This window comes from Rhinatrema bivittatum, unplaced genomic scaffold (genome assembly GCF_901001135.1).
Source record: "Rhinatrema bivittatum unplaced genomic scaffold, aRhiBiv1.1, whole genome shotgun sequence".
NCBI classification, from domain to species: Eukaryota; Metazoa; Chordata; class Amphibia; order Gymnophiona; family Rhinatrematidae; genus Rhinatrema; species Rhinatrema bivittatum.
The window spans coordinates 32,385-46,141 of NW_021820946.1; the positions used below are offsets into that span (position 1 = coordinate 32,385).

General features: G+C 45.0%; 1 protein-coding gene across 3 annotated transcripts in view; it reads left to right on the forward strand.

Annotated features, from left to right (window-relative positions):
* Positions 1-13,757, forward strand: part of LOC115082320 (lysophosphatidylcholine acyltransferase 2-like) — a 123,535-nt gene that overhangs the window by 28,708 nt on the left and 81,070 nt on the right. For all 3 annotated transcript variants that reach the window (XM_029586553.1, XM_029586552.1, XM_029586554.1), the window contains exon 4: positions 5,112-5,224. In XM_029586553.1, coding sequence (XP_029442413.1) covers positions 5,112-5,224 — 113 coding nt within the window. The remainder of the gene's footprint in view (positions 1-5,111; positions 5,225-13,757) is intronic.

A 13,757-nucleotide genomic window follows, 5' to 3' on the forward strand; every position in this document is an offset into this window, starting at 1 on the left:
GGGACATAATGCACCTGTTCACTGCAGCAGGATTCAGAGAAAGTTTAGAAAGTAAGAATTTGTTTCTTACTTACTAGTGGTGAGTGTATCAAATTTTCCCCGTCAAACACAGCAGCAGTACTCTTGCAGGGGTGACATCAGATGGAGCCTGGCATGAAGCTTCTGGAAGCTCTGAGCACGCCCTTACCACTCCTCCATGTTCCATGTAAGGCCCTTCATGCTCATTTTTTCCACACAGCCTGCAGGTCAGGATTCATCTTTGTTTTACAGTCGCTCCAGGGAAATATTTCTGGAGCTGCAGGAGCCATTTCTCACGAGGCCCTGCTGGTTATGCCTAGGTAGGTATTTTCATATGGTTTTAAATTCACTTATGTTTTTCTTCAGTCACATGGTGCACTGATTCTGGTGCTCCGTGGTATCACCTGTGAGGGATTTTTTGCCCTATCATTGAGTAGTTTATTTGACTCTTATTTTTCATTTGATGCCTTGGAAGGCTTGTGGCTTAGGTAAATGCTCCCTGGGCGGCTGGGATTGGATCCCCTGCTCCCTCTTCATCAGTGGGTGCTTTGCCTGGGGTCTGATCACATCTTGGGCTGCATCCTTGGTGAGGCTATGACCCTTCGAAGATATCATTCCTGGTGGGAATTAGGGGAGAGTTTAGCCTGATCCGAGGCATAAACATAGAGGGACCCAGGAACTGGACCAGCCATCGATGGTGCATCAACATTGGGGTGGTATCAGTTCCCCTCCAGCCCTCTTTTCAAGGCATCAGGAAGGATTAAGAGGCATTGACATTTGGTTGAAGTTTGGTGCAAAAAACTGACATTCTGATAGCAGCCATGAATCTTCCCCTGAGCAGTCCCAGGAATCGTATCAGTCTTCAAGAGTCCAGGTGATCGAGTTGCCTCTTCTCCCTTCTTCCCAACCTGTACTGGCATTGGCCGTTTCAAGGAGGAGCAGGACATAAATCTTTAGAAGGCCCTGCAGTGCATTGGTGCAAGAGTGTAAATGTCTGTATCAAGGCAGACTGATATCCAGTTCCTCTGGCATGGCCACACCAATGGGAATCAACATTAGGTGCCCAGACATTGATGACATTTTCCAGTGCTTTGGCAGGAGAAGTTCCCCAATGCACAAATGTTCTGGCCGGACCCCATAGGCAACCAAGTCCTCTCTGGGGTATTGTCTGCTAGCCAGGTGAGATCCCAATCCATACTCTATTATGCCTATCCGATTTGGATGTGATAAGTTTTGGGATGGGCTCTGAGCAGGAGTGGTCAGTCCCATCTCCCCTGTAGGATTTCTTATGGAGACTTTGAGGAAAATAGCAGATGCCATTCCATTTAACTTGCAGGAGGAGGAAGAATTCAGGACCAGTTTTTGAATGTCTCCATGGTTATTGTGGTAGTGCCTGTCCATGAGATCTTTCGGAAGATCCAGATTGGAATGTAGTATGTTACCTTTCTGCTATCTCATTGGTCTATGATGCTCAAATCTGCCCCTAGGAAGGGCAAGATTTTTGACCCACTCTACCCTGGGCACCCTTTGGAGGAAGGCATTTCAAGTGGCTATGTTCAATGCTCAAATAGCTGCCTATTGGTCCTTCAGATGCTAGTACATTGGTAAACTTGCTAGTGTCAATGTGCTGGAGTGTATAGATAGCATTGCCTGCTTGACCTATAACATTTAGAATACCATGATATGGCGAACATTTTTGACAATAGTGTTAAGGATGTGGTAGCTCAGTGATGATGCCCTCTGTGCACCAGACCCACCATCCAAAGTCAAGGATCTTGTGAGGTGCCAAAAAGCGAGGATTTGCTTCCCATCTTCCCCTGCCCCCTACCCCCATGTGACAGCAGGGTACTTGCTCTCATTTCAGAGAGCCCAAAAGCCCACTGCTCACAAGCCAGCCACGATCTGGCATGGTGCTCTAACTGGATTGGGAAAAGCATAGCCCAGTTTCCAGTGTCTGTCAGAGAACCTTCCTATTGAAGGAAGGCTGAGAATTAAAGTAAACCATTGCCCCTGGTTATCTTCAGACATTCAGGGACTCAGCATAGGAGAGTATGCCTATTGGATAGTCCTCTAAATTGTCCACCAAGAAGCTCTTCGACAGACTCCTACATTAGGACTTGTTGCAAAAGGGTATTTCCTTCCCTTTTAGAAGATCATGTGATAAACCCTGTTCACCAGGGTAAAAAGATAGGATTCTGCTCCAGGTACTTCCTGATCCCTAAGCCTAAGGGAGGGAACCTGTCCCACCCTTGACCTGGTGGTGATAAGGGAAAGTTCACAGTGGTTTCCCTCAATATCCTGATTCCTTTTCTAGGAAAAGGGGACCTCTTCCTCTCAGTGCTTCCACTGGATTGTCAGAAACAAGGTGGAAAGAGGATAACCAATGGGATAATGCTATACTAGGGTGCAAATTATATTACAGTGACAGAGAAGGAACATCTTGGTGGCGGGGTAATGCTTTGTCTAGGATGGCATAGAGTCCAACAGGATAAAGATCCTTTCCCTGTATGTACCCAGATCAGTCCAGACTCCTGGGTTTTGCCTCCCTTCCAGCAGATGGAGACAGAGAGATTTTCTCAGGCACAGTTTCTTAACCTGGTGTGCCACCTACATTTCCTCAGTATTTCTCTCTCCCCAGCAAATGGAAGTGGTGCAAAACCTGCAGTTCTGTACCAGAGTTTGGGAGGGGGGGGGGGGGGAGAAGTATTAGGGACATTAATCAGAGTTTCCTCCCAGGAGGTTGGCAAGGTCCTGTTGGGACCATCCTTCCTGGTGGTAGGTTAAGGACGAGCAGGGGTTGGGAACCTCAAATTTGCTCTTTAGGGTACACTGGGGGTGACAGTCTGTGGTCCAGCTCCCTCCCCCTCAGCGAGGATCATGGGAAGTTCTGCCACCCTTCTTCAGGAAAGTAAACTTTTTTCCTTTTCTTTCTTGTCAGTAAAGTTTCTATTAAAAAAAAAACAAAAAACAGAAGCGGTGCTTATTTGTTCCCAGCGTTCGCCCTAGGGCTGGGGGTAGGTGAAAGGGCACTCCCACTAGAATTGCCTACCTTTATCCTTGCTTTTTATTCAGGTGCACACACTGGAGAATATACCCCACTATTTCACCTGTCACTTAAACGTTTATATGCTAAGATTTCCCAAAACAACACTGACTAATCATCTTCTCTCAATACTCCTACTGGATTAAGAGTTACTGAATTCTTCCCCTGCAGTATATCAGCTCAGGGTTCATCTCAGTGCAATTGGTACTCATCACCATCATGTGGAAGGTAACTCATCTCCGTTCAGTTTTTAGTTGCTTCAGTTGAAGTCTTCCGTCAAGCCTTCTGTTGTGTAGTACTCACCCAGTTGATGAACTGGGAGCCTTTGGAGTCTTGTGAGCAGAAGTAGCTGACTTGGAAGGTCATATTTTTGGTGGCGGTCACTTTGACACTTGGTCCCTAGTGACTAATCTGCCTTATACAAAGTTTCTCACAATACTACGGTTCTATGCATGGATCTCCCAGGGACCTTCAGCCTTCTGTCTGGAGTCAACGGAAGCCCTCCCAGCTTTTTGTTTTGTTGTCAATATGCCTGTAATTGCCATCGTCAAGCAGTTTACTTTTATTTGGCTTGCAGATTGCATTTCCTTCTCTTATGTGCAGACAGGCTATATAAAAGCTCACTGTTACAACCATGACAGTGTAAGCGGTCCACTCGGTCTTCATTGAGGAGATCTGTAGAGCTGCAGCATGGAGTTTTCTCCACTCGTTCACATTTTACTATTGTTTCAACAGGGGCTTCTGACATAATAGTAGTTTTGGTCTGTCTGTCTTATGGAGTCTCTTTGAAGTGTAGAACCCAACTCCATGCCTCGTAGGGCCTGTTATTTTGGTTTCAGACTGCCATAAGAGAAAAACCAAACAGAAAATATTAGGATGGCGTGTCACCACTAAAAACAGTCTTGCCCATTGGCACTGTTTTGGAGGCTTTTTTTTCCCTCCTTTTGTTCAAGCAGCCTGTAACTTGGAAATCTTCATGTGAGAACTGGAGAAAATAGTTACTTAGCTATAAAAGGTATTCTCTGTCTTCACAAAACCCTTCTACCTCTCCTTGGACTTGTTTTCTCCAAGTCTTAGCTGTATCATGGACTGATGGGATGCAGGGGAGTGGTCAAGGCTGCTCATTCCCAGTGGGGCATGCTCAACATTTCAAGAAGCTTTGACTGTCAATATTCTGTTCTCAATGTGATGATGCTCGTGACTGACATCCTGCTATCTTTGGACAGCACCTGTTAGAAGTAAGTAACTCTATTTTATTGTAACTGCATTGAGGTCATAATGAAATTCTGGGATATCAAACAAATAACATTTCTGTTCAAATCATTTTCCCTGCATAAAATATGACTTGTGTAGACATTGTGCTTTTATACGCAGATATCATGGTTTATGCACACTAATCAAGTCTTTGCACGTTTTACAGGTTGGTGTGTGGTGTGTTTTTTTTCTCTTTAAATATTCCTGATGTCTTAGGTACCTACCATAGGTTTACTGCATCAGTCGTGTTAACTTTTTGCATATAAGAAAAGAAAATGTGCATTGAAAGTGAGCACACATTTTTTACTTCTCTTATTTCATCGGAGCTTACATTAGATGCTCTGCCCTTTTTTTCAAAATTGACCCCTATGAAGCAAAATCAAAGTTGCTCCTGTTTATATTGGGTTTTCTGAAAATATCCAGCTTTGCCCCTGTCTCCTGAACGTTCTGGATGTACAGATATTATGTAATAATTATCCCGCCCTTATGGAGGTTGAAGTTTCTTCCTGTCTGAGGATGTGTTGTATACTACACTGCAGGAATGTGGCTTCGCCATTGACTCAATATGAAACCACAGGGTCTGGAAGCTTAATTATCTACTTTAAAGTATTTGTGGTGTCCTGCCCAAGATGCTTTTTGGGAAAAAAAAAAGTGTCATGGACTCAACCCAGGGCAAAAAGCTGAGGAAATCAGTTATTGGGATAAACCTACAGCAAGAGATGAGTTTTGAATTTAGAAAACCTTGTTTTAAGTTTTACGCATCTTAAATATTTGACTTTTTACATTTATTTTAAAGGAATGCTCCGTGCTACTCAGCCTGTATTGGTGTCCCGCATTGACCCAGATTCTAGAAAGAGAACAGCAAATGAGATAATAAAGCGAGTAACTTCAGATGGGGAATGGCCACAGGTAAAGTTTAATTACAGATTATTGGCATGGAAAATCACTAATTGTCAAATGCAGAGTCTGTAGTGACCGATAGCCATCCTGAAGTGGAGTTGCGGAAAAGTAATTACTGCTGTACGGTTTGAACAAGCTTCTTTTACAGGTGTCATTCCATGCTAGAGACATGGATGTGTGTGGTGCCTGTGTAAAATGTTACTAAACCATTCCCTGCAAAATCTGGAATGACTTAAGCTTTTCTGTACTGCCAGTGTACCATAGAAAGTCTGGAATAGTTGTTAACAAAGTAGAATCACTGCATGCCTTTACCTAATTTACTTATAGATCCCTTTGAAGACTGTTTGCTGTGAGGGCAATTATTATTCAGTTAAAAGAGCTTTATGAAAATTGTTTACCCTCCACGTGGTTAAAAGTATGCACGTTCTACAACCTGAGCACTTTTATTCACATGCGGAGGTCTTCCTTGGGACAGGGTTAGTTTGGGAGGAGGCAATAACATGCAGTTTTGCATTTTCAAAAATGTTTTTCCCAAAATGTTTCCACAGAAAAAACAGTTGTAAATTTCTGTGGGTACTTTTTTTTTTTTCTCAGGGCAATCTTTTTTTTTTTTTTTTTTTCCCGTGTCTGCTGCGTATTTCCTATGCACAGCTTAATTTCTCCGAAGACAAGCAGGATGGTAGTCCTCGCACATGGGCGACATCAGATGGAGCACTGACAAGGAAAACTTATGTCAGTTTCTGGAACTTTGACTTGGCACACCGAACATACCCAGCATGCCCTATACTACGGGTCCGTGTGGGGTCCCTCTCCAGTCTCTTTCTCTGGAACTGTAAGCATCATGGTGTGAGTGAGCTAACTTTGGCTTTTTTTTTTTTTTTGGCCTTGTGGAAAACTTTCTCTTTTCTCGCATTTTTCGTGGATTTTCTTTACGGTGTTCACTGAGTCCCTCTGTTTCCGTGTCGTGTCCTTAGGGATTTTAATGCTTCTGGTAAGCTTCCTTTCACGGTTGATTCCCCCGCAGTGGTGGTGCCTTGGTGACTGCTGGCTATTGACACCCGCCATCATAGACTTTGATTTGGCATCCTTTTTGTTTCATTCCGTCAGGGCTACCTCTGGTTTTCGGCGATGCCCGAGGGCCATGTCCATTATGGACCCCCATGAGATATATCCTCTGCCTGGGGGCATCACATGACGTCTGGGAATTGCTGCTTATGCACTCATATGACCCCGAAGGGACGTAGTCTTCGGCTTGACAAGATGGAGCAGCTGTTCGGATTGAAGAAGATCAAGCTATCGGCATCTGTGGCATCATCCTAGGTACCGTCTAAATTTCAATCTGCTCCCGGAAGTCACGCCCCCATGTCCATCGTGGGATTCATCCACCCAACAGGTCGTACTTCAAATGGAACTCTCTGCCCTCCTGGTAGCAGGCGCAGTGGAACTGGTTTCGCACCATCGGCAGAGCCGAGGGTTCTATTCGAGATATTTCCTCATTCCAAAAAGGAATGGCGCCCATCCTCAACCTCAGGGCGTTGAACAGGTTTATCGCAAGAGAAAAGTTCAAGATGATCTCTCTGGGCACGCTGATCCCACTCCTCAGAGGAGACTAGGTTTGCTCCCTCGATCTCAAAGAAGCTTACACTCACATAGCTATTTTCTCCAGCCACCGGAGGTACCTCCACTTTGTGGTAGGAAAGGCCCATTACCAGTACAGGCTATTGCTCTTTGGGTTGGCCTCAGCCTCTCGTGTCTTCACCAAATGCCCGGCAGTGGTGGCTGTCTATCTCAGACGTCGATCGGTTCATATCTTTCCATAGCTCGACTGGTTGATCGACTCCTGAGCAGGGGACCCTGAGGGCTCTGGCCCTGACTGTGCAGATGCTACAGACTTTGTCAATTACCCCTAAGTCTCATCTCTGCCCATCTCCTCAGCTGGACTTCAAAGGAGCCAGATTGGATACAGTGCATGTGAGAGTGTTCCTGCCCAGAAATCGGGCTCTTGCCCTCGCCTCACTGGCCACCTTTGTCAGGAACAGCTAGCAGGTATCTGCCCACCGTCTGTGAGGCCACATGGTGGCTTCCATCCATTTGACCCCTCTCGCCCACCTGTGCATGCAGAAGGCTGTGACCTTTGGTCCCAGTGGTGACAGGCCTCTCAAGATCTTGAGACTCGCGTCACAATCACAGATCCTGTGCGAGTGTCTCTGTCCTGCTGGGAAGATCTCTCCACCTTGGAAAGGGGACTTTCCTTCTAAGCTGCTCTGCCTCAGGTGATCCTCACCACATATGCCTCCCCCCAGGGATGGGGAACCCATGTCAGTGGTATCCACACGCAGGGCCTCTGGACCATCTCCGAAGCACACTATCAAACTTCTTGGCGCTTCGGGTGATCCGGTACACCTTGTGAGCGTTCAGAGACCATTTGTTGCACAAGGAAGTCCTGATTCGGACAGTCAACCAAGTAGTGATGTGGTATTTCAACAAGTAGAGTAGCACGGACTTGTTCCTACTCTATCTGGAGGCGGTGCAAGTATGATCTTGGGCCCTGTTGTAGGGGATATCTCTGCGAGCCACGTGTCTGCCAGGGCTCCTGAATGTGCTGGCGGACTGCTCCTTCCAGCCACACGAGTGGGGTATGCTGGATTTGGACCTCTTTGCCTCCTCACACAACCACAAGGTGAGCAAGTTTTGCTCCCTGGTGTCGGGGGGGGGGGGGGGGGGCAGACATCTGGCCTGCGACGCCTTCTCCCTCCACTGGGGGAGGGGCTTGCTATATGTACCCTCCTCTTCCGCTCCTTTGAGGACACCTCTGTTCACCAGGACAGAGGGTCCATGATCCTCATGGCACCCTTCTGGCCTCCACAGGTCTGGTTCCTGCTTCTACAGGACCTATCAGTGCAGACCCTCGTCCAGCTGGGGACAGTGCCCAACCTTCTCTCCCAGAATCAGGGCACCCTGCATCATCCGAACTTCCGGGCATTGGCTCTGAAAGCTTGGAGGTTAGGCGCATAGTCCTTCAGCCCCTGGCGCTATCTGACTGTCTCCCAGGTACTGGTGGCATCTTGGAAGCCTTCCACCAGGAAGTCCTACAGTTTGAAGTGGAAAAGGTTTTTACGTCTGGTGTGTGGGGTGTGGCTTGAATACTTTCTTATGTCCCCTTCCTTGGCTGCTGAACTACCTGTGGCACCTCTGAGTCTGGGCTTCAAATCAGTTCAGTCAGGGTCCACCTGAGCACGGTCAGTGCATACTATTGAGGTGTTGCTGTCGCGCCTGTCTCAGTGCAACCTTTGGTAGGCCATTTCATGCGGGGTCTCCTCCAGTTGAAGCCCCTCCTTCAGCCTCCTGTCACATCCTGGGATCTCAGTGTTGTCCTGGCATGGCTCATGTGTTCTCCCTTTCAGCCGCTGCAGTCCTGTGATCTGAAGTTCCTCACCTGGAAAGTCATATTCCTGGTGGCAATTACTTCGGCTCGCAGGTCAGTGAGCTGCAAGCTCTAGTGACGTACCCCACCCTACATGAGGTTTTTCCATGATCGTGTAGTCTTGCATATGCATCCTAAGTTTCTGCCCAAGGTAGTGACTGACTTCCAACTCAATCAATCCATCATTTTATCCACCACCTTTCCGAGGCCTCATTCCCACTCAGGGGAACGGGTTCTTCATACCTTGGACTGCAAAAGGCTTTCTACTCTGGTCGCACAGCCGGACACAGGCAGTCCACCCAGCTCTGTGTCCTTTGCCAACTGCCTGGGAAAAGCAGTGAGTAAATAGACCTTGTCGAACTGGCTGGCGGATTGCATTGCTTTTTGCTATGCGCAGGCAGGCCGCCTTCTAGCTGGCAGTGTAATGGCGCAGTCTGTGCGGGCTCTGGCTATGTCTGTGGTTCACTTACGTGCAGTCCCTGTCGAAATTTGCAGAGTTTCAACCTGAAGTTCCCTTCATTCCTTTGCAGCTCATTACTGTTTAGAAAAGGACTGGCGTCGGGACAGTGCCTTCGGTCAATCTGTCCTGCGCAACGTGTTCCAGACCTGAGCTCAACTTTCTATTCGTGCTTCTGTGGGAACCAGACAGTCCTCTGCCGACCTACAGCGTCGCAGTTGTTGTGCCCATTGGCACTTTGTTCGATCGCTGTTGGTCTCTTTTTCACTCAATGCAGATGGAATTTGTTGCCAGAGGATGTGGTTAGTACAGTTAGTATAGCTGTGTTTAAAAAAGGATTGGATAAGTTCTTGGAGGAGAAGTCCATTACCTGCTATTAAGTTGACTTAGAAAATAGCCACAGCCATTAGCAATGGTAACATGGAATAGACTTAGTTTTTGGGTACTTGCCAGGTTCTTATGGCCTGGATTGGCCACTGTTGGAAACAGGATGCTGGGCTTGATGGACCCTTGGTCTGACCCAGTATGGCATGTTCTTATGTTCTGTAAATTCGGACAGTCTGGAGCTTGGCATTCCACCCACATGAGAGGACTACCATCCTGCTTGACCTAGGAGAAAGCGCAGTTGCTTACCTCCAGGTGTTCTCCTAGGACAGCAGGATGTTAGTCCTCAGAACTCCCGCCCGCCTCCCCACGGAGTTGGGTTCTCCCTGCAGTTTATTTACTTTTTTCCCCTCATACTCTCATCTATGCAGCGAGACTGAAGGGGGATCCCGCGTGGATAGTGGCAGGCTGGGCATGCTCAGTGTGCTGCTCAAAGCTTCTAGAAACTGACAAACGTTTTCCATGCTGGACTCCATCTGATGATATCACCCCACATGTGAGGACTACCATCCTGCTGTCCTAGGAGAACACCTGTTACAGGTAAACAACTGCACTAACAGCTTTAGCAACAGAAACAGGTTGCTGTGAAAGCAGGACAACAGTGAACAAACAGAAAAACGCCTGGGGAAATGGGGCAGTTTTCAAATGGAAAATATGCTTGTTCTTTCCTTTTGAAAATTGGTTATAGGACCTCAGGTAAAAGTACCTACTGACTTAACACTTACGTGGGTAGATGTTGCAATGCTATACATATATGGGGCATTTTTAAGGTACATTACAGCACTACAAGTATCACACTGTTACAGTACTCTGGTTCTAGAAAAAAATAGAGCACTGGCCTAAGTGAATATAACCGCAAACGTTTTAGGCTGGTCAAAAAAAAAACCAGTTTCAAATTCAAGTGTGATGCTTGTAACATTTTAATAAGGGGGGATATAGTACTGAGAAAAAGTTTCTGAATCACCTAGGATGTCAATTTTTGTACATTTTATACTCATTATTAAACCCTAATGATAGAGGGATAACACTACTGAATAAATAAATCAGATATATGTATAATTTGTTTATTCAACAAACCGATTCGCACAAATATTCTTGTGTGAAAAAGTTTGTGAATCCTTCATTCTGTAACGGAGGTTTAGGTTGGTAGTTTGATTTCTTCAGCCATTCTGTAGTAGATTCACGTGACTGTTTAAGATTGTTGTCTTGCTGCATGACTCACTTAATTCAGCTTCAGCTCACGGACAGATGACCGCTCATGGTCCTATTGCATTTTCTGATGTAAAGCAGAATTCATGGCTCCATTGATGGCAAGCAGTGCAGGTTCTGATGCAGCAAAGCAGTGCCACACCCCATAACCCACCATGGTGCTTAACAGGATGAGGGTCTTACTTTGGAAGGCGGAATCTGTTTATTCTGACTGAAAAGTTCAGCTTTTTTTTCGTATCAGTCCAGAGAAGGTTATTCCAGAAGTCTTGTATGTTGTCTGGTGAACCTGAGGAGGGCAGCAGTGTTCTTTTTAAGAGCACAGTGGCTGCTTCTTTGCTATCCATCCATGAACACCATTCCCGTTCAGTTTTTTCCTTGAGTCCGCTGTACCAAGAGAGGCCTGTAGATCTTTGGATGTCAGTCTGGGGTTCTTTGTGACTAAATGATTTTCTGGTTTCTTCTTTGGGTAATCTTGGCAGGATGACCTCACACACTGATTTTAAATTGGTTTTATTCATACTTTGAATCATCATGTGTCTCAAGAAACATGGATTTGTTTAATTTATATCCCTATTGTATAAAATGGCGGCTTTAAATTAAACAAGATTATCATGGTAAGAAATTGTAGTTTACTCTTTTTACGTTTTTAATGATTGTACTACTATATATTCAGAACGACATCAGTACAAAACTGCCTTTAAACTAACTATATGAGCTATATCAGATTCCCAACGTTCATAAACTTCTTGTGTTTCATAGATGACCTTCATAACATCCTGCAGTGTTTTTAGGCATTACTGCTCCATCGTTAGTCTGCTAGAGGCCATTTTTAATCATTGGTCATGTACTGTCCAACACTCAAATTTTTTTTTCTTTTTTTTTTTTATATTATATTAAAATTCAGTGTTATATCGTAGCACACAGAAATTCTTTAAAGCATTTATTATTCGCCACTATTAGGTACTTCCCTTAAATGGCGGAGCTCAGTTCAGCTCTATTCAGTTTAAGTGCGAGTGTTCCTCTTGAGAATATAGCAGAGCTCGGTCCAAATCAGCTTTATCCATACATAGGTGCCGCAGTCTAAAAAATTGTCCCACTGGCAGATTCTTTTTAAACTCGGTGGAGTGAAAGCTGTCAAAGCGCAGCAAGTTATTTCTTTCATTTTCTTTACGATGATTGCTGGTACATATTCTAGTGCCTTGTTTCATGATAAGGATATCCAAATGTGCAATTTGGTGCTTATGATAATTAATAGTAAACTTCAAACCTGAATCAAGAGAATTGATCCATGTAAAGAATTCAAGGAGTTTAATTTGAGAGCCATTCCAAATTAACATGACGTCGTCTATATATCTCCTCCAGCAGAGCATATATATATCTGCCATTCACAGTTCTGGATTAATGTCGCTTCAAACGAGGAGGCGAAAATATTCGTGACATCTTGAGCCATTACTGTGCCTCATATTTGAAGGAAAAAAATCTCCATCGCACATTAAATACTTACATTGGCCCTCAATAAGAACTAAGTCGACAAGTATTGTGATGGTAGTCGCTGTGGCGCGGGACATGTTTCCAATACATCAAATACTGCTTTGGCTGCCTGATCTTGTGGAATGACTGTGTATAGCGATTTTATGTCCATGGTCACCAGTAAACAATCTTCCGGGACTACAAGTGTATCCAAAAACTGTAGGATACTAGAACTGTCCTTGACAAATGTGGGTGCTTTAGAGACAAACAGTTGTAGAATCTTGTCTAAAAAAATTGAAATCGGTTCCAGAGCTGAGTTATTTGCGAACACGATTGGACGTCCCGGAGGATTTTGTAGTGTTTTGTGCATTTTGGGGACTATATACAGAACTGGTATTCAGGGGTATTTATTGATCAAAAATGCTTTCTTGGCATTAGTTAAATAGCCAAGTTCATGGCCTGTTCCACTAATTTTTCCACCTCGTTTAGAATCTCCATTGTCGGGGCTTCTGTGAGTGATTGATAGAAACTAGTGGTGAGGACCTGACGGAGGACTTCTTGATGGTAATAGTGCTCGCAACCACTACTGCTCTGCCCTTGTTGGCGGGCTTGATAACCATATCAGATCTTTTTTGTAAATGGTCCAAGGCTAGTTTCTCTTCTGTTGACATATTGAAGAAAATATGGGTCTTGATTTGTTCTAGCTTCTCTACATCCCGAATAACAAGCTCTTGAAAAGTATTAACAGCCGGGTCCCCTGGCATTGGGGGGGGGTTCCAGTTTGATTTTGGTCTAACTATCGAAGTGTCCGACGTGATAGGTGGACACAGGCTCCATGTGCGTGGTGCTGTCACCTTTGCTGCAGCCTCCACAGAAAGGAAAAAAACTACAAAGTCCTTAAAACAAAAAAAAAAATCACACATGAAAACATAAGAGCAGGTGTCCTTCCAGCAGAAGAAGAAAAAAAATAAAATAAAAGGAAACCCAACAAGGAGTTGTACAACTTATAGGGATCTTGGAGATTTTCAAAGTGTTCATGCCTCACTTCCTAGACTTCTGGTATGGTCCCAGGCTTCCGGCATGTAGCTCCCATTGTGGCAACTCTGCAGACCAGATTTCTCCGTCACTTCTGAGGGCCAAAGAGCATGGAAGCAACTGCAGCAAAAATAAATAATCATAGTCTATCATCCGGTGCTAGAGAATAAAAGAAAAAAAATCACATCAAACCACAATTGTGCAACTCCTCCAATCCCGGCAAGGACACGCAAGGCACACTCTGGCCCAGGCCGCGGGACTACATGCACCACCAAAATTGGCCTCCCCCACATAAGCATTGTTGTATCTGAAATCAGTCAGTAGTTCATATAAAAAAAACTATCTTTCAGGAGATAGAAAAGGGAATAACACAAAAGTAACCCTTCTGTACCACATTAACTACAAATTAACTGGGGAGAGGGCTCAGGGATTAGGCTGCCATCACTCCTAATGTCTTACCAGCACCCTCCATATTTATCTTTTTTTTTAAAACTGATGCTGGTGTACTTTTCAGTTTTGCGCATATGAGCGTGCGAGTGGACATTTGCTGGAATTTTAAATCA